Source organism: Balaenoptera acutorostrata, chromosome 6 (genome assembly GCF_949987535.1).
Source record: "Balaenoptera acutorostrata chromosome 6, mBalAcu1.1, whole genome shotgun sequence".
Lineage (NCBI taxonomy): Eukaryota > Metazoa > Chordata > Mammalia > Artiodactyla > Balaenopteridae > Balaenoptera > Balaenoptera acutorostrata.
In genome coordinates this window covers 103,898,330-103,923,403 of record NC_080069.1, presented here as the reverse complement: position 1 = coordinate 103,923,403, position 25,074 = coordinate 103,898,330, and the positions used below count along the sequence as shown (strand labels likewise).

The window sequence follows — 25,074 nt, the reverse complement described above, 5'->3', positions numbered from 1 at the left end:
TTCTATATGCTTTTTCTATTTCTTCTACCATTTTCAGGAAAGATCGCAAAATGGCACTCATTCAGTTGGGATCTGTGGAAGAAGCAATCCAGGCTCTCATTGAACTTCATAACCATGACCTTGGAGAAAATCACCACCTCAGAGTTTCCTTCTCAAAATCTACAATCTAACTTTTCTGTGAATTTTTCTCCTAAGACTGGACCATAATTTCAGTAAAACCTTCAGACATAGACTGAAGCAGCTCAAGACCAATTCTGCCTCTTTCACAAAAATAACTCTTCCTGAGTTTGATATTCAAGTATATTCAAAAAATAATGCGATGTTCTCTTTTCCCTTTCTCCCCTCTGCCAATACGTCATCAGAGGCGTGTTTTTCCTTTGTACCATAGTTTCTAAAATGAAAATAATCTTCAGGAAAAAAGAATCAGGAAAAAAAAATTTTTCAATAATTCAATTCCCTTTATTAAATTGGATTTCAAGAGGACAGTCTTTCTTTTCGTTTGGGTCCAGATCAGCCTTATACAACATTTCTAAACTCCTTTGTAGTTTGAAAAATTTAAACATACAGACTTTTAAAATTACTTGACGTAAGTAATTTAAATTACCTACAACCAAGTTTTTAACTGTATGATTCAGAAGTTTGACTCCTCTAGGAAACTGTGTTCCCTTATAAGTTACATCAGTTATTTGGCATATACTGATACTTACTATACATAAACAAATTGGGTTGTATTGGAAGCAAATTTATAAATCTCCGTGTTTTCTTTCAATTTTTTTTTCCACTGTAAGACACTCCTTTGCATATCTTTAACTTTTTAAGACTATTTGGAGAATGAAGTGTCTCAACTATCTCCAGGGAAATTAAGTAGAATCCAACCAGGATCTATTAAGATGTCAGAATAATTAATAATTTTATTAGGAAAAATCATGTTTTAAATTTCAAAATGACACTTGCCTAATAATATATGATCTTGGAAAATTTAAAAAGAAAAATAATCCTACTTATAAACTACTTTTTTATAGTTGTTTTCAGAAAAAAGTTTACAGTCTTAAGGAAAATATTCAGGTCTATCATATGGTTTGACAGATTTTTTAAAAGTTATTTTTGGTAAAGTCTTCTTTTAGAAAAAAATCAATCTCAAGGGTTTTTTGTACCACTATAATCTCTAATACTTATTCAGAATTACTGTGTATTTACTTAATTTCCTATTATGTGCCTTATTATGTGCTTATGATATAATAGGTTAGACTTTTATCTAAGTATCTTGAAAGCTATATTGTGGGCTTGGTGAGCATTTGTTTTTTCTTTCCCTGTTTTGGTAAGGATTTTAAAGTTTTTTTTCATTGCAATTTTAAGTGATTTTCAATAACTAATAGTTTCTATTCAAATTTTTTGGTGCTTTGGTGTAGAGATGGGGTGAGGAAGGGTTAAACGGTTTTGGGAATAACTCAGTGCACACCTGTAGGCCTCTTCATATTGTGACCAATAGTGGTCATTGCCAGTTATAGCATACCAATTTGGGGCTATAACATGCAGTCTCAGTTCTGGATCTTGTCTGATCTTTATCACGCATTAGAATTTGTCTCAGGAGTACTTGGTTTTTGTCGTATACTCAAGTGAGAACTTGCTTTTCTTTGTTAATGTAACTTCATTACTGAGTGCCCACATATATGGAGTATGAGAAGGTGGATTCTTTCTCATACTCTGTCCCTCTTTTTAGTTGAATGTGAGAGTACATGTTAATGTTGCTTCAGTGATTGTATAATGTAAAATTGTTTCTTTTTAGTTAGATACTTTGCTTTTGTTAATTATTCCTTCAGTGCTTGATCGGATTTTTTTAAAGCAGAATTTGTTAAAAGGGTCATTTTTGTCCACCCATTTTACACTTTTCAGATTCTCAGAGTGGCTCATCTCACCTTTTAAAAGAATATTTCAATTTCTTTGCTATATTCCAGCCATTAATTTGAACACAGGAAGAAATTTTATAAAAAATTGGAGACTACAAAAGATAATTGTTAAAAAGCAGAATTCACTCAACGCTGAGCAACAATTAGTTGGTAGAATACAAAGGAGGACACTATATTGAGATCTTTCAAATGGATCAGTTTTAATATTAGCTGATAGGTGTAATGATTTATCTAATTTTTATTTTTTCACTTATGAAATATATTTTTACCAAAACACTGAGTAAGAGGGAAGGGGAAAAAACAATTTCTTTAAGAAATCTCCCCAAATTGCTTCATTTTTTTCCTTCCATACAGGCACTATTATAATTTTCAGTGGCATGTTAAATTGGTTTTTTTTTAGTTAGGAATTATTGTGTAGTTTTAATTCATGATTCCTATAACAGTCAGTGTAAGTGTAGCAGAAGTGTAGCAGAAGGGAGATCACAATGGTATTGAATGTAATTTTGAAGTAGGGAATGGCCTTTATATTTGAGAGAGAACATTTGAATCCTTTTCAGGGATTTGTGTGCACGTATGTGTGTGTGTGTATAGATAAGTGTATATACATACACTTTTCTAGTGTCGTACATACATATGCACATTGCATACATCTTAATTTATTGACAAAGAACATTAATCAAATTAAGATTTGGAAAAGGTGAGATATTCTTGTTTAAAATAGTGTGTTTGCAACCATCAATTTGTGTCTAAAATTAGCTGTAGCACATGGATGTTGTCCATATTGGGCTATTTGCTCTTTGAATTATAGAGGTCTACAGTATTTGTGTTGGTATAGTTTCTGTAAAAAGATTTAAAAATATCAGGGCAGTGGAAAAACTAGATCTTTGTATTTTTCGTTTTGGCATGCATTTAGTTGATATCTTCTGAGCAATGTTTATTTTGCTGTTGAGCTGTCATAGTATCCTATTTTTAAGTTTATTTAATTTTAAGGAGTATTGTCTTATTTTTGGAGGTGTCTGACTTTGACACAAAATATGTATATTCAGGACTTCATTAAAAAATAGCAGTACACGTTTAACAGTAGCAATTTATGCCAAAAAGTTCTACTTTGAGATTTAAATAACTTGCATAGCAGTAAATTGTGTTTCCTGTGAGATACAACTAGAAAAATAACCTTAATAATTTGATAACTTACAAGAGAGTATCAGAATTACCTAATAGCTCCTGCAGAATGCCATAAATTTGTTGTTTAAGGCTAAATATTGTAATGTTAATTTGTAGTCATGTTTCTGATTTTGCTGAAAGTTGCAAATCTCACAGTTTTTAGAGGCACAATTTTTGCCTGCTTATTCCTTATGGAAGCAATGCCTTTTTTTGGCTCCACCTAGGATGGTGATTATAGGTTCTGCTTCAGTTGATTAAAAGTAACTCTCATGAATGTCTCTGATCAGTTTTATATAAACTTTTAAAAGCTTCCGTGTCATTAGGCAGCAAAGGTTATACATTTATATTAACATGTAATTCCTCTTCTGTTTCCACTAAGTATTTTTGGACAAAAGATGACAAGCTCAAAAGTATGTGTTTTTCCCCCCAATGAGTCACTTAAAAGCCCTGTTTGCCAAACTATCAGCCTATCTCTTAGAAAACCTAGTGTGTACTGCTATTTTTAAAACCAAAAAGACAGCATGACTATGCGTAAAAGCATTTTTCTTAACTTTTCCTTTGTCTTGATCTGTTGTTAACAAGAATAAAACTGCCAGACTTAAAATATTCTACTATTGTGCTAAAAGAAATACAATTTAGATTGCACAGAACTTTTTCTTTGAAGAAAATATAACTCAGCTGTCTTTTAAGAGCTGTGTTATTGTCTACAAGACTATTTGCAGTCTTTTTTCAGAGCAAATTTTAACAGCTAGTTGTGAATGATTTAAAAAATAGAAAATTACTAAAATGTTAGTTTTGGGGGCTTTATAGAGGGAGAAAAACAAAACAGGACCAAAGGTTATGTGCCTTCTTCAGTAGTCTTAATTGATCTTTTCTTCCTATTTGAGACTAAGGTAGTATCAGTATTCTGGTTTTCAGGAAATACATACTATAGTTTTAAAAGAATGTTGTCCCACACACCATCCGTTCAAGCAAACAGTTGTAACTGTAAAATGAAGTCTCAGTTACTCTTTTTGCCTTCATCACATAATATTCATTATATAGCATTGAGCAGATCCAAGAACAGAGCTGCTCTTAATCTTTGTGGTAGTCATCTTAGTTTCTGTAACCTGAGGCATATGTTCCAGAGAACAGGGATATTTTTCTGGTCCAGTGACCTTGGTGATAATAGTCATTATTGAAAGCTGCTCATGGCAAGCTTAAATCAGCACTGTAAACAGATTTTTGTTGTTGTTGTTGTTACATTATTTTTAGTTCTTTAATCTACGTAGTAGTTGTAATAACAAATATTTAAGTAGCTATTTTTGATGTCATTAAAAAAAATCATACTCTAGCCTTTTTTCCCCCTTACCATTGTTACCCAGATCTTTAAAAAATTCATCCCACATCCAAAAAGTACTAATTATAAAGATTGCTGACCAAGCAAAGTTTTGCATCAAAATGTCACCTCATTGCTCTGACCAAAGACTGACTGTTTTGGTTTTGACTCCTTTCTGTTAAGCATTTCTTTTCCCAAGCTCCTTTCTGAAAGAAGATCCAGTGCAAAGCGGCCTTTACTTTCTATTTCCTATCGGCGAATAGACTACTTAGAGAAAATGGGAGTTTAAATGTGAACAGAATGGATTAGGACAACATGGGTTTTATGGGCATTTTCAGTACTGTATTTAAGAAAAAAAAAAAAATAGCACAGCTAGGAGCCTCTGACATTGTCTCGTGTTTTATGTGGTCTGCTCATAAAATTCCCTTTTTCAGTTTATAAGAATGTTCATCTAACAGAAGAAAATGCTGTAAATATTTGTAACAACATTTTTTAAAACCAGGCCAAAAAAGAAAAAGAAAAAAAAAAACGGTTTTTGGGAACAAGTTAACATATAAAGTGGTTTTATATAAAACATCAATTGTCTTGTATATTTTGATAAGCAGCAGTACCAGCTTTCATTTGTAACACAGTTTGTGGCATTGGAAGAAAAGGATTCTGTGATTATTGAAGTGAATTATGTTATAAATGCGAAGAGAAGATAAAATATTAAAAAACATATTTTCTAAGTGCGTAGTGCATGGTTAATTCAAGCTTCTGTACACTACAATATATTCCATTTTTGTTCAGTTTGTATATTTGCTGACTTACTTGATATCTCTAATATCTTTCCTAACAAGTATAGCATTGTAGCATGCCTTTTAATAAATGTCATGACATCTGTACTCTCTTAAAAATATTTCTGTGTTCTTGTCTGTACTTCGGGTTTCCCCTTGTCTTACCTGTAATTCTAATGATGTCATATTTTCTTTGTCATAGCCATCCATCTAAACTTGTTATAGTGAGAGCATAGCAAGCACATATTCATACCACTTTAAAAACTGAAAAACCTTAAGTCTACTAATCACCTCTCTTTTAGTTAAGGAACAGTTCTCATTTTGAGAAACAATGCTTTTCTAACCGTCCTACAAACAGCTTCTTCAGTGGCACGCCCCCTTTGTACAAGTACATGTTGGCACATTTGCATGAGTGCTGTCTTTCGCTCTCTCTGTGCATCTCTCTCTCTCTCACACATACACACACACACACACACACACACACACACACACACACACACACACCGTATATGTGCAATGCCAAAGAAGAGTTGGAACATTTTTTCCAGTTCAGTTTTTGACTTCCCTAGGGGATGAGTATACATAAATTTTGAGACATTTTGAGGTGTGACCTCAAACCAAGTTTGTGTTTTTTTTGATTAAAGGGTAACACAGTTACCAGCTGCCTATATATTGCTTTTCCATAGGCAAATGTTTTATTCCTAGGTTCTTTGAAGCGTTATTGGATTGTAGGAGTCTAAGCAGTCATTTATTTTAATCTTTTATTCTAGGATCTTTTTTTTTTAATGTTTATTTATTTGCGTAGGGTCTTAGTTGCCGCACGTGGAATCTTACCTTGTGGTTCGTGGGCTCTTTTTTGCTGCGTGCGGGCTTCTCTAGTTGCGGCACATGGGCTTCTCTCTAGGTGTGGTGCACGGGCTCTAGAGCACACGGGCTCAGTAGTTGTGGCACGTGGGCTTAGTTGCCTCACAGCATGTGGGATCTTACTTCCCTGACCAGGGATCAAACCCATGTCCCCTGCATTGGAAGATGGTTTCTTAACCACTGGACCACCAGGGAAGTCCCTATTCTAGGATCTTTTTACAAGTGGGAATTTTTTCTTGGGGCGGGGGGTGGGATTTATTTTTAATGGAGTAGAAAACTAGGTAACTACTGCTGATCTTTGCTGGCTCATCCAAAATCTATTGTCTCCGTGAACGTAACTAGATCAATTTTTTTTTTTAAGATCTAGAGGCATTTTTATCAGGAAAAGAAAATAACCCTATGGCCAAATAGGTTTTTATAAACTTGCTTGACCATGAAATGCTTATATACACAGCAGAGGCTTGTAACCATCATTAACAGTCACAAAGTTTTGAGCATAAATGGATCTAAGAGGCTACCTAGTTCAATTTCCACCTTTTAAAGATAAGTGGCTCAGAGAAGGAAGTGACTTGCCCAAGGCCACATGCCACTTAATGGCAGAGTCTGGACTAGAGCCCAGGTCTCCTTAACATTATCCAGTACTCTCCATTGCACCCTGGTGTTGCAGTTCTGTCCTGCCAAGTGCTGTGAGGGTCGTGTTCTTGAAGGTCTGTACATGGGGTTGGGGCGTTTATATACTCTTCTGAGAACTGCCAAAACCAATTTAAAGGCATTGCCTAAGTGCTGGGGGTGTTTTTTTCTGCTGAAGAGTAAAAATGCCTACCTACTTCTGAAAACTTTAAAAGTGTAATTTCAAGTTGCAAATTTGAGAAAGCTAACTCTTAAAAAAGGTAGTTACTACAGTATATGTATTAGTTTGCTAGGGCTGACATAATAAAGTGCCACAGACTGGGCACCTTAAACAACAGAAATGTGTTTTCTTACAGTTGCAGAGGTTAGAAGTCCAAGATCAAGGTGTCACCAGGGTTGATTTCTTCTGAGACCTCTTTCCTTGACTTGTAGATGGCCATCTTCTCCCAGTACCTTCACATGATCTTTCTTCTGTATGTGTCTGTGTCCTAATCTCTTTTTATAAGGACACCATTCATATTGGATTAGGGCCCACCCATCTGATCTCGTTTTACCTCAATTACCTCTTTAAAGGCTCTGTCTCCAAATAGAGTTACCTTCTGAGATACTGGGACGAAGAATTTTGACAGGAGGTAATTCAGCCCTTAACACTGTTTAGTGAAAATTATTCCTTCAGCTCACCAAGTACTGATTGTACCAGAACTGAGCTTTGTGCTGGGAAAGATAATGAAAAGTTAGGGATATGGTGATTTACCTTTTAGAACTGTGTAATCTAGTGGAAATGTCAGCCTAAATCCATAAATCAAATAGTCTTGAACTCTTGCTTTCAATGGAAAGCCCCCCAAATGGATCATGAGGCCTCTCTCTAGGCCATTCTAATCAGAATACACATGGCTAAAGCTATCCTACAGCTAATTATGAATATGTAGGAACACATACCCTGCAATAATTATCTCTAAGAAATGTCATTTCAGAGCAATGATCATTTCTAAGACATATGCCATTACTTGAAGAACAGTTGCAGAAATAATCAAAGAGGGTACTGTCAAACAAGCTGTACCCAATTTTTAATGCCCAACATTTGTAGGTAATTAAACTGGATGCTGTTAGGAATAGTTAAGAGTATTAAACCCACTTTGTTTACTGTTTGTGTGATCCTACATCAATGATTTTTTTCCTATTGTCTACTTCCAATGGAAATTCTTCACTATATGTTTCTATCAAAACAATTTATGTTGAACTTATAAAATTCTATAACAGTTTTCTTGGAATTACTGCGTTTGTAATCATTGGGTTCGGATGTAGAACTCCTACCTCTGCTATTATAAAAAAGTATAATTGCGTAGGAAAAGTTAATGAGTCTAATGTTCCATGAAGATCCCTTTATCTATTTTCTTTCAATCGTATGTTTGTTCTAAGGACATAGGGTAACAGGAAAAACTCATTGGTTTTGTTGGAATAAATTGCCCACAGTTCAGTTAAGTAAGCACCTATATCCTTGTTCTATGCCTAAAATTATGGAATTATCTAAGTCCTTGATCCTACAGAAAACAAGTGTCAAATTCTAACCTGTTAAGAGATTGTCTTTAGCCAAATGAAAGCCGGTATTAGTTATATAAATGTTAGACAAAGTACACGTTAGGGCAACAGGCACTATGAGAGAGAAAGAAATTTCATAAGGATGTATTTTTATAGTGGAATACTTGATACAAGTGAACACAATAAAGCTACATAAAACCTACAGGGAAGAATCTCACAGATGTGATGTTGAACAAAGGAAGCCACACAGAAGAATGTGTAATGTATAATTCTATTTACAGCAAGTTCAGAAATAGGGTAGTGGTTACCTTTGGGAAGGAGGTAATTGAGGGCTTGAGGAGAGGTTTCTGGTTTGTGGTTAATGTTTTATTTCTTAACCTTTGTACCAGTTACCCAGGAGTGTTTACTTTCTGATAATTCATTGAGCTTGTACACTTAGGATTTGTGCATTTATCTGTGTATTATACTTCAATTAAAAGGATTTTGAAAAATGATTGTAATTGAGCAAGGAACTGTAAACCATTCTCCTAGCTTCTTAAATCAGCTGATTATTCTACTCAGTAAGTAAGGCCATGTTATAAAGTACTCAAGCTACCATGCACTGAGTTTCATCATGGCACTCTCCCGCATATCTGTATATTGCATTTCTCTGACCATGGCATACCTATGGGAAAAATGTTTCTCTGACAAAACAAAAATCACACACCGTGTTTTCAAGTAAATTTTACCATTTTGAGTAGTTTTACACCCCACTAGCTTCAGAAAAGATTTCATTAGTACATTTTAGTTTTGTTTTTGCAAATATAAGCCTGATCTGGTAGGTTGTTTGATATCTAACCCCTTTTGCATTTTCATCAAGAAAAGCCAGAAAAACCTACCTAGCTCTCTGGCATCCTACGAGGAGACTTTATACAAAAGGCTTAGCAGAACTTCTTGTCATTAAGATTCTTAAATATATACTAGTTAGTATAGTAGGATGGAGCCCCGTGTTCCCAATACGCAACTGCAACTAGTGGCAAATCTTGTTTCATCTACTCTTCATCCACTCCCTGGATTATTTTGAAAGAAATCCTAGTCTTCATATAATTTCATCTCTAAATATTTCAGTATTTATAAATCCATACATTGCAATTGTTGATACAATCTTTTAATATATAGCTTTCCTTTCCATCCTTTTTTCCCCTTGCAACTTATTTGTTGAAGAAATTGAACTATTCGTTTTGTGAAAATTCTAACGATCTGGATTTCGCTTATTATGTCCCCATGATATTATTTCTTTAATAGGTCTCCCCACCTCAAATTTTCTGTAAATTGGGAGCTGCTGCTTTCCTTACCTCCTGCCTGCCTCCCTCTTCTTTTTTTTTAGCAAGAATATTTCATAGATGGCACTGGGCACTTATATAATGTGTCTTTTCTTGTGATGGTAGTAGCCATTGCTGATCATTGCATAGGTCAATTAATATTTAGCGATTGCAAAATGGCAAAGTTCTGTCTTTTTGTGTGATTTATTTGGATTACTTCTATGTAATAAGAGAAACTTCCCAATATCAACTATTTGGTTACTCTGAGGTACAATCTCTATAGGAAAGACAAGATAAATGCTTGATTCTTTCACTTGCCTGTTTTTGAAATAATTACTTTGTTTCCTATCATGCTCCAAAAATTTGTTTACCTTGGTTTTTTTAAACTTGTGTTTTTATGGAAAATTTCAAACATTTTTAAAAGTAAAAAGATTAGCACAATGAAACTCATGTTCCTGTCACCTAAATTATGCATTCATATTCAGTGTTTTATCTTCTATAACTGTACACATTCTGTCCTTCTATTTGGAAAATTATTGACTTAATTCATTTTACACAGTAGTTTTCAAACTGGTAAAAAGTTGTATATAATATTTAAAATTTTCTGCCTTGGGACTTCCCTGGTGGCGCAGTGGTTAAGGATCCGCCTGCCAGTGCAGGGGACACGGGTTCGAGCCCTGGTCCAGGCAGATCCCATATGCCGCAGAGCAACTAAGCCCACGCGCCACAACTACTGAGCCTGTGCTATAGAGCCCACGAGCCACAACTACTGAAGCCCGCGTGCCTAGAGCCCATGCTCCGAAACAAGAGAAGCCACTGCAGTGAGAAGCCCGCGCACTGCAATGAAGTGTGGCCCCAATCAATGCAACTAGAGAAAGCCTGCTTGCAGCAACGAAGACCCAACGCAGCCATAAATAAATAAATATCCTTCTTAAAAAAAAAATTTATGCCTAATTGGTAATTATAGCCATTTTTAATTGCTGGTTTTTTCTGCTGTGCCTTTTTTTTTCTTCAGTCATCTTGCCAGAATAATTTTTAAGAACCTGCTTTTCAGTTGTTTTGATCCCCCAAGTAAGTTTATTTTTTAGCTCATTAATTTTTGTTTTAAATGCTGTCTTTGGATTTATTGATATGTTGTGGTTCTTCTGCAAAAGACTTTTGGTGTGTTAATCATAGCTGTCTGCTTTGATTGCCTTGTTTATCCTAAGGATTTCCACTGCATATCTATCCCTTATGACAAAAACAATAAATATGGGCTTGAGAGTGAAATAAAACTAGGTAGGAATAAAAACTTACTTGAAAAAAAAAAGTTTAGGATTGTCCCAATGATTCTCTCTCTCCCATACCTTTTATTCCTGTACTGCCTTTGTGTAGGCTGATTTGATAGACAAATATGTTCACTAGAGGGTCCAAAGTAGTAAAAGTTATTCTAACCATGCCATCAAGTGTGTAAAGCACTGGTATGTCATTTCCTGCAGCATGATACTAGCTTACAAACTAATTCTAAAGAATTTACCGGATTCATTGACAACTAGTGTTTCTAAACATCTCTGAATATGGTGCGGTGGCTCTCAGTCCCAGATTTTCCAGAACAGGCATAGAGTCTCTGTATTTTCAGATCATGCTTCCAGTTTTTTGTTTTTTTCAAAAACATAGTTCTTAGAGCTACAGAAACAACTATTAAATAGTGTGCTTGGCGTGTGACAAAGGCAGCTCACTTCTAGACTAATCTATAAATTCTCACAAATAAAGGCAGAAAGATAAAAGAGATTACAGGGTTCTAATGATAACCCCTATTCACTAAGCAAGCATAGTCTCTCCTTAAAGCACTCCTGCAGAGACCAGTATACAGTAGATTATCTGTTGAATAAATAAAGGTTTGCATTTCCTTACAGCTGGTAGGAGCTTCTGGTGGAAGCAGCCTCCCATTTTTTTCCCTTGGCAGTCCCCATCCTTCACCAGTGAAGTAAAACTACTGAGACCATTATAGATAGAACCTTGGTGCTTCTGGTGACTTTGTAGACAGAAAACTGGTTATTATAGACCAATACTTTGTCTAAACCAAGCTGCCGGCTGGTCATTGAAATACACAGGGAGCTGAGTGAATACAGGAGATGGGGGCCCTGCCTCAACCTACAAAAACACCTACTCTCCACCTCCACTTTAGGGCTTTGGGAATTTGGTGACAAACTCCAACAAAGTGTATGTATTCACAGATTTCTACCCTTACTGGAACTATTGCCTCTGAACTATCCATTTTCAGGGTAGCCATAACTTGTTCCATCATGACCCCTAAAAGCATAGATTTCCCAGATATGGTCAATCCGAAGGAAGCCAAAATATTCCCTTGCATAATGTATTCATTTGCTAGAGCTGCCATTACAAAGTACCACAAACTGGGTGGCTTAAACAGCAGAAATTTATTTCCTCAAAGTTCTGGAAGTTAGATGTCTGAGATCAAAGTTGTCGGCAGGTTTGCTTTCTTCTCTGTGTGTGTCCTAATCTCTTATAAGGACACCAGTCATATTGGATTAGGGCCCACCCATGTGACCTCATTTTACCTCAGTTACCTCTTTAAAGGCTCTATCTCCAAATACAGTCACATTCTGAGGAACTGGGGGCTAGGACTTCAACAGAAGAATTTTGAGGGGACACAGTTCAGCCAATAGCACACATTTTTCCCTGAGGAGCTCATGGCACTGCTAAGAATCTTCAGGACCTTAGCAGCAAGACTCTGAGAAAAGCTGCCTATTCTTTAATCTCATTGACTGGGGCCTGTGCTCTTTGTGCAGGAAAAAGAGAATTGACATTGCAGATGTTTGAAAAGCAAAATTCTTAAATTGTTAAAAACATAAGTCTTGTACCAAAGATAGCATGAGTTTAAGTTTTATTTAACTCATTAATGAAGGAGATGGCAGAATGACAGAGCTGGATAGAAAAGAATTAGAAGAACTAGGTTTCATATAATTAGTAGGGGAAGGAATTCTGAAATGAGATTTCTAATTTAAATATAAAATCAGTTAATCTTCTGCAGCAATTAAACCATATAACATTTGAGGTTCTCTTCTCTTCCAGATACTTAAAAACAAAACAAAACAAAACATCCTTAACAGTTTTCTACAAGTTAACCTCTAACATTATAGGATTGTTAGTCACCTAATCATCATTTGGTATTATTTCAAAGTTTTATTTTTCTTGCATGAATAAAGTCATCACTCAGAATCTAATACATATTGTCATCTATCCTGAGTCTCCTTGAACAACTTTGCCAGCCATGGACCTTAAGAGACGCAGTTCTAAAGATTGGCTTCTGGCATGACAGCATGAGGGGCTCCGCTGACCTGCTCCCCAGTAATATTGGTGAAAATTAAAAAAAAACAAAATGGTTTAAGGACTCTGGAAATGGTCCTAAAGATAAACAGCACACAAAGAAACATGTATTCAAGAACATCTACAAAAACTTAGTAAGAAAGGTCAGAGTCTATGGTATTTGAACCAAGATGGCTTCCTCTCTCCCCAGTCCCAGCTCCCAGGCAGACAGCTGCAGCCAAGAACATCTCCCGGCACGCGGAGGATTTTCTTCCTGGGAGCTGCAGAACAACAGCTTTTCTCATCTTACCCGCAGCCATCTGTTGCTGAGACTAAGTCCCGAGTGTGGTCAAGAGGTGGGGGCTTTGTTCTTCCACCCAGCCCCTAATCATGGAGTGGAAGCTTGTTCTCATCTCAGATGGGGCATGTTGAGAATACTGGGGCCTGTCACTTTTGCCCTGGCTACATCAGGACAGACTCTACCTGTCCATTTAAGGAGACTTGACTTTATCTTGCACACAGTGGAGAACCATGAAAGTGCTTTAACTTGTGTTGTCAGTATGGCAGCCACTAGTCACATGTGGCTTACTGAGCACTTGAAATGTGGCTAGTCCAAACTGAGAAGTGCTGTAAGTAGAAAATAGACCCTGGATTTGAAGACTTGGTAAAAAAGAAAGAATGTTAGATATTTTATTAATAATGTTTCATATTTATTACATGCTGAAATAATACTTTGGTATATTGTGTTAAATAAAATATATTATTGAAATTAATTTCATCTGTCTTTTAAAATGTGACTGCTAGAATGTTGTAAATTACATATGAGGTTCAAATTTGTGGCCTATAGTTATATTTCTATTGGACAGTGCTGCTTTAACTCACTGGATGAAGAGAAGAAGGTCAAGAGCATGATTTCTGAATCCAGACTGTCTGGGTTCAGAAGAGCTGTGAAAAGATCCTGGGCAAATTAGTTTCTTGGTATATTAATTTGCTAAGTCTGCCATAACAAAATACAACAGACTGGGTGGTTTAAACAACAGAAATTTATTTCCTTATAGTTCTGGAGGCTGGAAGTCCAATACCAAGTTTTCAGCAAATTTTGTTTCTTTGGAGGCCTCTCCCCTTGCTTGCAGATGGCCATTTTCTTGCAGTGTCCTCACATGGCCTTTCCTCTGTGCTCATGCATCCCTGGTGCCTCTTCCTCTTCTAAGGACACCAGTCATATTGGATTAGGGCCCCATTCTTATGACCTCATTTAACCTTAATTACCTCCTAAAGGCTTATCTCCAAATATAGTCACATTGGAAGTTAGGGCTTCAACCTATGAATTTGGGGGGACACAATTCAGTCCATTACACTTGACTTTTTGGTTGCCTCTCTATAAAATGGGGATGATAATAATACTTTTCTTATAAAATTATTGTGAGGAATAAATGAGTTACTATACATAAAGTACTTAGAACAGCGCCTGAACATATTAAATGTTATCCAAAATCTATCTTTTTTTTTTTTTTTGTCAAAAGCTATTGAACAGTCATTTGTTCAACCAGGTCCTCGATCACATGATTGACCTTCATCTTCCTGTAAGGAAATGATCCACACCCTCCAACTAAGCCAGAAATTTGAATTAAACAGGGTGCTGTCAACAAGGTGGAGCCTCTGCAGACAGCTATTCCTTATCCCCCTACCAGTGTCTTTTTTCAGCACTATTTTTTCCATTTACAGCAGTTTTTCTCAACTCTTCTTTATCCTCCTTTGATAAACATGCAAATCTCATGCTCCCCTTTGGGGTTATTAGAAAGTTTATAATAATGTAACCATCATAGCTAAAAACAAATAAAGCAATAGCAATTTTTGAGAACAAATGTATATTGGTCTTTTTAAAAAATCCATGTTTTTTAACCTTATTAAGGTGGTTATCAATGTGAGCACTGAGTGTACAGTACAGCTCCCCATAAAAGCGTTGAGTCTTATGCAGTGTGGAAGACAAAGCATTTTCTAAGTCAAGTCTGCGCCTGCTTGGTTTGCATAGCCAGAGGTGCACAAATCAGCTTAGCAAGTGTACACTGTTGGAAATGATATAACGGCACACAAATCGCTTCTCTTCTCTGTGATAAACTGGGAACTACTTTAGCCCTAAATTCTCCAGTATGCTTTTCTAAATATTCTCTTATGTAACTGACTCAAACTTGTGTTCATTTCAACCCTTCTTGAGAATTTTCCTGGCAAAGACTGAATATCAGGAAGGAAGAGTTTTCCCCCGGAGTTTCCCAAAGGAAATTTGGGTCTACCCCTGACACGAGGAAAAGTTATCCTGAATTTATCCTGCAGCTGGACTGGAGGGGGTTGGAATTTGTTTTTCTTGGAAGCCAATCTCAAAATCCTTGTCCTTTAGAACATCATCAAGATGAGAAAATGAAAAGACATTTCGATATCAACTTGAATCTAGAAATGGATTTTTGTTATAAATGCTTACAAGAACAAGCAAGTTTGGTGTTTGACCCTTTATAATTCAGATTCAATGTCTTCAGGGCTTCAATTCTATATTCCAAGCAAAACAAGCTCAACTGCAAAGTTAGGCTTTTTCGAAAATTTTGCAAAAGTTAGCCTCGCCCTAAAGTAGGGTAATAGTTTCTAAATTTAGCCAAGTGAATATTTCTTTGGCCACCCACAAACTTCAGTATGGAACTGAAGAAATTTGTACAAATTTGGCACCGTCATTCAGATATTCACAAAAAAGGCCAATAAACCAGTCGTTTTCTATCCACCCCCTGATTGCCTTGATGGCAACCTGCCAGCGACTCTAAAACTTACTGCAGCCACACCCATTGTTTGTGCCTTTTTTCCTCTTTCCCTCCTGTGACCAGGTTCTCATCCCCTCCTACCTCTCCAGAGATCTCACTCTATCCACCATCCATTATCTGTATCCACTGGCTCGTCTCTCCTGCTTCTTCCGTCTCATCTGCTTCACTGGATTTTCCTGTCAGCCTTTTAAACATTCTCAACTCGCTCCAATCTTAAAACAAGGAAATAAAACCCCCGATGCTCCTTTGCCTACCATTCTACATCTCATCTTCCCCTTCACAGCCAAACTTCCAAACAGAATGGTCTCTGCTTCTTCATCTTCCTACACTCATCAAAGCCCCCTCTCTTGTGCATGGGAAGGACTCAAAATCAGAACTTGCTTTAAAATAAAAAACTACACTCCCCTTCAAACAGAGAATACTGACTTTGTGTTTGCACAGATGGTACCAAACATGCAGTATAGATGTTTGCTGAGCGCCCATCTTGGTCCCGCAGCTTGTTCTGAATGCTTTCTCATTCCATGTTCTCCACGGGCTTGTCACCCTAAAGTGTCACACTTGAATCTCTGTATTTTGTATTAGGAAGTGAGTTTTTTTTTTTTTTTTTTGGAAGTGAGTTTTTTAAAAATAAAAATATTTTCTATGTTTCCCCCTATTCTGAGAGTCTGGCATGCTCCCTTCCCACCCCCTGGTTGATAACCACTGATCTAAAGAGAGTAAACATTTAAGGAAATAATAATTCCTTCTTTCTTCTAAGTAGACTATGGACCCAGACTTTCTGCACCAGTAGTAATGACATCCCCAGGAAGTATAGACGATTAGAATGCAAACACAGCCTTGCAATTAGGGCTTCTGAATGCCAGGTGACCTTTACTCTCACAGTGGAAAGGTCATTGTCATGTTTCTCTTTTAATTTGTGACTATGAGTGAATGTATCACCCACCATCTCTTGCTCAGAAGAGATTACCAGCCACTATGTAAATAACACAGCTACAAGTAATTCGATTTCCCAAGATTGCAGACCTTTAAAGGGAGGTGATCCTTTATTTAAGGAACAACAGAGATAAAACCTGGAGAGGTATCGTCCTTGGTGAAACCAAGACGAATATGAACATACCTTCTGCCTCCAAACTCGGGAAATTATTGGCCATTCATTCAGTACATGGTAAAGTACTTACTATGTGAGGTCCTGGGGTCACAAGGTCGAATAAGACAAGGCTCCTTGCCCCGGTTAGAGGGAGAGAAATAACTAAGCAGGCATTTATTAAGCACTGTAAGAAAGTATTTATAAAACACCAGCAGAGCACAATGGAAGGGAAAGGAGCCAGAGTGAAGTCTGGGCAGGGTCTTGAATGATGTAATAGTCAAGAGAGTGTAGGTGATGCTGTGATAACAGATAAACCCTAAAAATTCACAGCTTCCAACAATAAATAAAAGTTCATCTCTATGAACCAGGCAACCATCCTCCATCTTGTAGTTATACCATCTAAAACATGGCCTCCAAAGTCTCCTCAGCAGGGAAAAAGCAATGATCCTTAAAAGCCCTGGTTCTTCATTGTTTTTTTTTTTTTTTTGGCCAGCACACACAGCATGTGGGATCTTAGTTCCCCGATGAGGGATCGAATCCACGCCCCCTGCAGTGGAAGCGCAGAGTCTTAACCACTGGACCACCAGGGAAGTCCCAAGGCCCTGGTTCTTAAATGCCCCACTGCTTGTCTGAGAAGTGACACATGGGACATACTCATATCATATTATGCAATATTGTTCATGAGATATTTATATCATTTTATGCATTATTATTGCATGCGTCATACTCGTACTGAAACAGTATTTGTTGTTGATCTGAAATTCAAATTTAACTGGGTATCCTGTATTTTTATTTGCTAAATCTGGGCATCAGTGAAGGAAAGATTTGCCGACATTTTGTAAACGGTTGCCACTCCCAGGATGGATGGGCCCTGAGCACCAGCCTGACATTTTTAGCTGCACAGTCGCCACAGGCCGCAATGGCTCTTGCTGGCACATAAGTTCAGAGCCTGGACAGTGGCCAGAAGGCCACAGCTGTTGGAAGAAACGCAGGGCTGCGGGTGTGGGCGGGAGAGCCGTCTCTGCCCTGACAGTCCCTCAGGAGTTCTTCCCAGGGCCAAGCCTCCCACACACCTGGCCTGGAAGCTTACATGGGCTTCTAGGGTCAAAGATGGTCCCACCTGGTCTGTTGCAGAAGGGGAGAGGAGACACAGAAGGTGCTGTGTCTGTCCAAATGTCCTGGCAGCCACCCAACCCTGCACCCTCCATAGGAACTACCATCAAAGGCACAGGGTCCATCTCCCAGGCTTCAGCATCCAGGCCCAGCCCCCAGTGCCCCAGAACACGGGCAGGTTTCAGAGCAGCCGCTGGCAGGCCCGACGCTGTATTTGCAGAGTCTGGGGCAAGAGTACACATATCTCATATTGAATAATACATCTTCCTACAAAATTGAAAAATATGGGAACAGCTCTGACTTTTATATGGCTGAAAGTTGGCAGACTGTTAAGGTGACAGAATTTAATTATTACTGCACATATCTGGGTGTTCTGTTCAGTAGCCAGTGAGTGATGTTTGGATGAGTAATCAAATAAAGATATACACAATTTATAAGATTTGTGTATGTACCCCATAAAAATATTTTTCTATTCATTTCAGCAAAATTATGTTGACATACTAAAGATTTTCACATAATTTGTACTGTTATGACAGTAAACATCCAAAGCAGAAGTTGGCAAACTTTTTCTATGGAGGACCAGATAGTAAAAATTTTAGGTTTTTGTGGGCCATACGGTTTCTGTGAAAATTACTCAGCTCTGCCACTATATCATGAAAGCAGCCATAGACAACCTGTAGATGACGAGCGTAGCTGTGTGCCAATAAAACTTTATTTACAAAACAAAAACAGATGGTAGGATCTATTTAATTCTGCAGCATTAAAAATACAATGTAGGCGTTCCCTGGTGGTGCAGTGGTTAAGAATCCGCCTGCCAATGCAGGGGACATGGGTTCGAGCCCTGGTCCAAGAAGATCCCACATGCCACAGAGCAACTAGGCCTGTGCGCCACAACTACTGAGCCTGCTCTCTAGATCCCACGAGCCACAACTACTGAGCCCACGTGCCACAACTACTGAAGCCCGTGCACCTAGAGCCCATGCTCCGCAACAAGAGAAGCCACCGCAATGAGAAGCCCGCACACCGCAACAAAGAGTAGCCCCCGCTCGCCACAACTAGAGAAAGCCTGTGCACAGCAATGAAGACCCAATGCAGCCAAATAAATAAATAAATTTATTTTTAAAAAATACAATGTAATTGTGTTCACAGGGTACAAATTTTGAATATATTTTATCAAAAACAGTAAATCAAAATAAAAAATTCAAATTATTTTAGTATTTACAATTTAAGAAGTTGTTTTCTAGGGACTTCCCTGAGGGTCCAGTGGTTAGGACTCCGCACTTCCACTGCAGGCGGCTTGGTTTGTATCCTTAGTCAGGGAACTAAGATCCCACATGCTATGAGGCACAGCCAAAAAAAAAACAAGTTGTCTTCTAAAATAGTCAAAATCTTCTGTTAAAATGAAGAGTAAGATACACATTATGATGGGTTAATATCAACATTTGAAGTCAAAATCATTTAAATAAAGCTGACTTTTAATTTAATTTTGTAAAGATTTGATTAAGTCTATAAAATCTAAAAAATAAATCTATAAACTTAAAACTATTCACAGTTCTAGCCTTTGATACTCATTTAGCTGCCAACAGTAAAGAACTGGGATCATGCATCATATGCATTAGATGTAGACCAATATATTTACAAATTTAAAAGTCATATGAATTGTTTTTTTTTAAATTTAATTTATTTTTTTATTTTTGGCTGCGCTGGGTCTTTGTTGCTGCACGCGGGCTTTCTCTAGTTGCGGCAAGCGGGGGCTACCCTTCACTGGGGTGCGCAGGCTTCTCATTGCGGTGGCTTCTCTTGTTGCGGAGCATGGGCTCTAGGTGCGTGGGCTTCAGTAGTTGTGGCACATGTGCTCAGTAGTTGTGGCTCGCGGGCTCTAGAGCGCAGGCTCAGTAGTTGTGGTGCACAGGCTTAGTTGCTCCACGGCATGTGGGAATTTCCCGGATCAGGGCTCGAATCAGTGTCCCCTGCGTTGGCAGGCGGATTCTTAACCACTGCGCCACCAGGGAAGCCCCATATGAATTGTTAGGTTGCAAAGTACTCAACTGTCATGGTTGCAAAAACTGTGCAAATTTGTGAGTACCTCTAGAGCCATGGATTAGGTATAACGTGAAGATATCCTCCCCCCTAAATTATTACCTCCTCTGTCCCCCTGCTGAGTGCACGCACCTCCAGCTGCCACTTTGTGTCTATTGCCAGTAATTTATGTGGGATTAAAATGTATATATTTTTGTAAGTCACTTTCTTTTTCTTTTTCTTTTTTTTAAAATTTATTTATTTCTTTTTATTTGTGGCTGTTTTGGTCTTCGTTGCTGCTTGCGGGCTTTCTCTAGTTGTGGCGAGTGGGGGCTACTCTTCGTTGGGGTGCGCGGGCTTCTCATTGCGGTGGCTCCTCTTGTTGTGGAGCATGGGCTCTATGTGCACGGCTTCAGTAGTTGCAGCATGCGGGCTCAGTAGTTGTGGCTCGCGGGCTCTAGAGCACAGGCTCAGTAGTTGTGGCGCACGGGTTTAGTTGCTCCGCGGTGTGTGGGATCTTCCTGGACCAGGGATCGAACCCGTGTCCCCTGCATTGGCAGGCGGATTCTTAACCACTGCGCCACCAGGGAAGTCCAAGTCACTTTATTTTTCAATAGGGCCAAGGGACCTGGTGGCGGAAACAGCCTGTGCCCACTGTCACCCATGTTGAGGGGGAGCTGGGACCACAGAGCTGGCCTCCCTCCCCAGACACCTGCCCACACAGCTGGGGAAGCAGCAGTCGCTTCTTGGATCCAAGTCTGGCCTCAGGCAGGGGCTGGGCAGAGAGGGCTGTTGGAGGGTCACAACCACCACCAGGCCATTCTTGTCACCACCGTGGCCTTACTCTCCTGCCCTGCTCAGGCCTGCTGGTGTCGGGTCTGGGTGAGGGGCAGCACCAGTGTGTGGCACAGGGCTCTAGAGCGGGTGGGGGGGGGAAAGATCTCTCCCTGGTGTCTGGCTCCCAGGCCGGGGGAGATGAGCATGACAGTGCACTTGTGAGGCTTTCCTGAGGGCAAGGCTCCAACAGCAGCCTGACAGGCCCCCTCCCCACTCCAGTGGGCGTGGCCGAAGCTACAGCCTTGATCCCATCCCACCCCATCCCCCAACGGACGAAGTCAAATAAATGAGTTGATTCACAAAAAAAAGAAAGAAAGAAAGAAAGAAAAACAGATGGTAGACACTCAGCACTACTGGAAAATGGTATTTCATCATGAAAGAATCTGTTACATCCGTACTATCACAGAGAAGGGATTTAATAAGTTAATTAATCTGTCTTCTCTCTCCTTTATGTACTTTCAGTTCTCAATCCTCCCTATCCTTTGAAGTATCTACCTCTGAGGTCAGGAGTGATATAATGAGAAACTTTCTGGGTATTTCTGGGTATTTGGAAGCTGACACCTCTTGTTTCAAGAATGTGGGGCAGGGATTTCCCAAGTGATGCAGTGGTTAAGAATCCGCCTGCCAATGCAGGGAACACAGGTTCCATCCCTGGTCCGGGAAGATCCCACACGCCGTGGAGCAACTAAGCCCGTGCGCCACAACTACTGAAGCCTGTGCTCTAGAGCCCACGAGCCACAACTACTGAAGCCCGTGCGCCTAGAGCCCCTGCTGTGCAACAAGAGGAGCCACCGCAATGAGAAGCCCACGCACCCCAACGAAGAGTAGCCCCTGCTGGCCACAACTAGACAAAGCCCGTGCTCAGCAACGAAGACCCAACGCAGCCAAAAATAAATTAAAAAAAAAAAAGAATGTGGGGCAAGAGATGTGGAGAAACATTTCCTGAGTCTGGGTGGGGTTGATTATGGGGGTGGATGTTTAGAGTTACAGGTTGCTTACGACAATGCTAAGAGGAAAAGCCTGAGCGATTTTTAATAAATTAATGTTCAGGTTTTTCCTGTCTTTCTTTTCTTCTTTATAATTTTTCTGTATTAAAATCTTTCACTTTCCCAGGCGGCTGCCCAAGGTGGCAGAGGGTCAGGTCCTGGTGCTAATGGCCCCAGCCGTCTCCCTGAGCAGGTGGTCGCCCATCGAGGTCAAGCAAGTACTGCAGGGCTGGGAGGTGGTGGACATGCCCTGTGAGGCCACCGACATTTCTGGCAATTTCTACAGAAGCAAGGTAAGATTCCTGACCTTCCTCTGCAAGCTGATGAACGCTAACTAACGTGCAGCCGCCTCAGCTCCCGAGTCCCTTGCCGCACCTTTTGGATGGTGCACGGAAGGCTTTCCCCAAAACCACGTGATGCCAAGCCGCCCTGAGCCCTCAAGGTGTTTGATGGGACCCCACTGCCCTATGGCCAGAAAAATCAAAGCGTGGTTCCTGCCGCCCTCAAGGCCATGCGCGTGAAGCTTGTGTGAAAGTCTGCCTCCCTGGGGTGCCTGGCTCGCGGCGTTGGCAGTGGCAGCAGCCCCTGGAGGAGAAGAGGAAGGAGAAGGCCAAGGTCAGTTACAGGAAGGAAGGACAGCTCATGAGGCTACGGAAACAGGCTGAAAAGAACATGGAGAAGAAAACTGACAAATATGCAGACGTCCTCAAGACTTTCAGATTCCTGGTCTGAGCCTAATGAAGACTGTTTATTTCTCAAAGGAAAAAAAAGAAAAAGTTCCATAATTCACCCATATGACTTTCATAATCAGATGATGAACCAGAAAGTGCTATTTTGTGCATTAATAAAAGTAATTCTTAAGAATATGGCTGTAATTGGCAGGGCCCTCTGAAAAGTGGGGTTCAGGGTGGCGCTCTTCTTGCTACAATTTAATAGCATCCTGGTTTGGAGACACTTCCTGGGGAAGGCCTTTGAGAGCACTGGAGGCTTAGGGCTGGACATCAGCAGGATTTTCCTTTCAATTTCTGACTCTCTTCTCCGAGTATCTGTGGCAAACCAGATATCTCCAACCCTTAGGAAATTTCTTTGCAGTTATTTTTTGGTTTTTTGGGTTTTTTTCAGAGAAGAGCCCTCTTCTGTCTGTCTTGTGTTCTCCTTTGGGTCCCTGTTGTCATCTGTTAAAAATCTACCCATCTTTTAGGGTCTAGTTTGAAGGCTTCCTCCTTAATGATATCTTTCTTGATCTGGGCAGCTGGAAGGCCCCTTATCTGAGGCCTCATAGGCCGTTGTTTAAGCCAGACAAATGCTTCTTAGAAACTAGGTTAATTTAGAAGCCATAGTCCTTCCTACATCTTGGTGGAGGCTACAAATGTAGTGTGTGGTTTAAGGAAGACACAGAGCCTCCTTGCCTGGAACCTCCCCTTTTAGGCCACTCTAAACAGGTCCTGGGAGTCAGCCTGAGGTGACTTCAGGCTCATTACTTCTGGGTGAGGTAGAGAGCTGGTCTCCAGAAAGCCATTTCTAGTGTATTCTGGAGTCATCATGTTCTAAAAGACCAGAGGTAAGTGCAATGGACTGTATGCAACAATGTAAAATGTAATGGGTAGGCATTTAAGGTCGTACACTTGAGTTATACAAGATGTGAGTCTGTTACAAGGGTTTACTATTAGGACCTGTGGGAAAAGATCCACTTGATTCGACACTGGTCAGACTATTCCTCAAGTATAGTGATCAGTTTGGGGCATAAATAACTCTTTAGGTAGATGTAGCTTAAAACAACAACAACAGGGACTTCCCTGGCGGTCCGGTGGTTAAGACTTCGCCTTCCAATGCGGGGTGGGTGTGAGTTCAATCCCTGGTCAGGGAGCTAAGATTCCCACATGACTCATGGCCAAAAAACCAAAACATAAAAAACAGAAGCAATATTGTAACTAATTCAATAAAGACTTAAAACAACAACAACAACAACAGTAAAACAAAAAGTAGTTACCCAGAATGATGACACTCAAATACACATCCTAGAATGCCACATGGAGAAGGAGTCCAGCTCAAATAAGCTTTGATTTGTGAAAAGGCATATCAGTTAAGTTGAGAAGGGAGAGATTCTGAACAGCCGGCGTGCTCACAACTTACAGTCACACCTACTGTTTTTGCCGCCTGGCACCATTTACCCTTCTGATGAAACATTACCCTGTGTTTCCATCGTGAGCCCCTCCTTCCCAGCTCAGTCCTTGGAGTTTGGGTGAGGCTGACCCCACACTCAGGCTGAGCCCTGGTAGCTCTAGGTTAATTATTGATCCTGTCCAGGACTATGGTGTGTTTGGTTTACTATAGGCACCTGTCCCCAGGGAGAAATAGGCTTCAGGCTTTTGTGTCACTTCTGGGAAAGAGCTTTCTCTCTCCACTGGATTTGAAGCTGAGAGTATGTAAGAACTGCTTTGTGGCAGCCATCATATAGTCATGAGGGGAAAACCTGAAGAACAGAGCAAGCAGAGCTAAGAAGAAGAAACTGGATTCCAGGGACACTGTTTGTGTTTGGCCAAGTCACACCTTAAGTCAGATCTGTCAGTGAACCTCTTAGGTTATGGGAGCCAATAAATTCCAGTTTTGCTTTCAACATTTTGCATCATATGAAGTCACATGAACCAAAAGTCTCCTAAGTAGCACACAGCAGGGAAATGAAGCAGAGGGACCCAGGAAAGAGGAATTTTGACAGCAGCTGGCGAGCTAGTAATATGGAGAGCTAGTCGGTTTGAGCAGGTGCAGGTGGCTTGATTTCGATGATGCATGGCACCTGTGTTTTAGGCGAGCTTCTAAGGTTTGTGGCCTGTCAGCCTAATATTGTGCCTGTTACTGGCAAATTATATTTAAGAAGTAGCTACCATGATGAAAAAGAATAATTTGATTTAAAAATTACCCGTGAGTGCTTAAGGTTTATTCCACAAACCTGCCAGAGAAAATCAAAGCATAAGAAATCTTTTGAACTGGCTAATACGTGCTTCATTTTCCATTACCCACTTTGGCACAAATTCAAAGTTTCTCACTCATATCCATTTTAAACACCACTGTGCAAACAAGTCAGAACAATGTGGGGTGTCAGCAGAGTCTAGGAGACAGTCACCTGGGGATAGATCATCTAGGAGCCACCAAGTCCTTGAAAGAACAGGAAATGAGACATGTAGGGAGATGACTAATCTGAAGATTGTCTACATTGGCTTCTTCCAAGGTTGCACAGCTGAACCAAATATTAATATCCACTGGCAACCTAGGACAGACAGTGACTGACTCCAATCTTTCCTTCCTTCCTCAAATATGTAGAATGCTTACCAGGTACCAGGAGTTTTGCCAGATACAGGGATAGCTGATTAATACAGCACTCACGTGGCCTTGAGCAACTTATAGTCTAATGGGAAGGATAGA

General features: G+C 39.6%; 1 protein-coding gene across 5 annotated transcripts in view; it reads left to right on the top strand.

Moving 5' to 3' along the window:
• Positions 1-8,692, top strand: part of PTBP3 (polypyrimidine tract binding protein 3) — a 103,615-nt gene extending 94,923 nt beyond the window's left edge. For all 5 annotated transcript variants that reach the window (XM_028165413.2, XM_007178204.2, XM_007178203.3 and 2 more), the window contains one exon: positions 38-8,692. In XM_028165413.2, coding sequence (XP_028021214.2) covers positions 38-170 — 133 coding nt within the window. In that variant the 3' untranslated portion in view covers positions 171-8,692. The remainder of the gene's footprint in view (positions 1-37) is intronic.
• Positions 8,693-25,074: the final 16,382 nt, after the last annotated feature.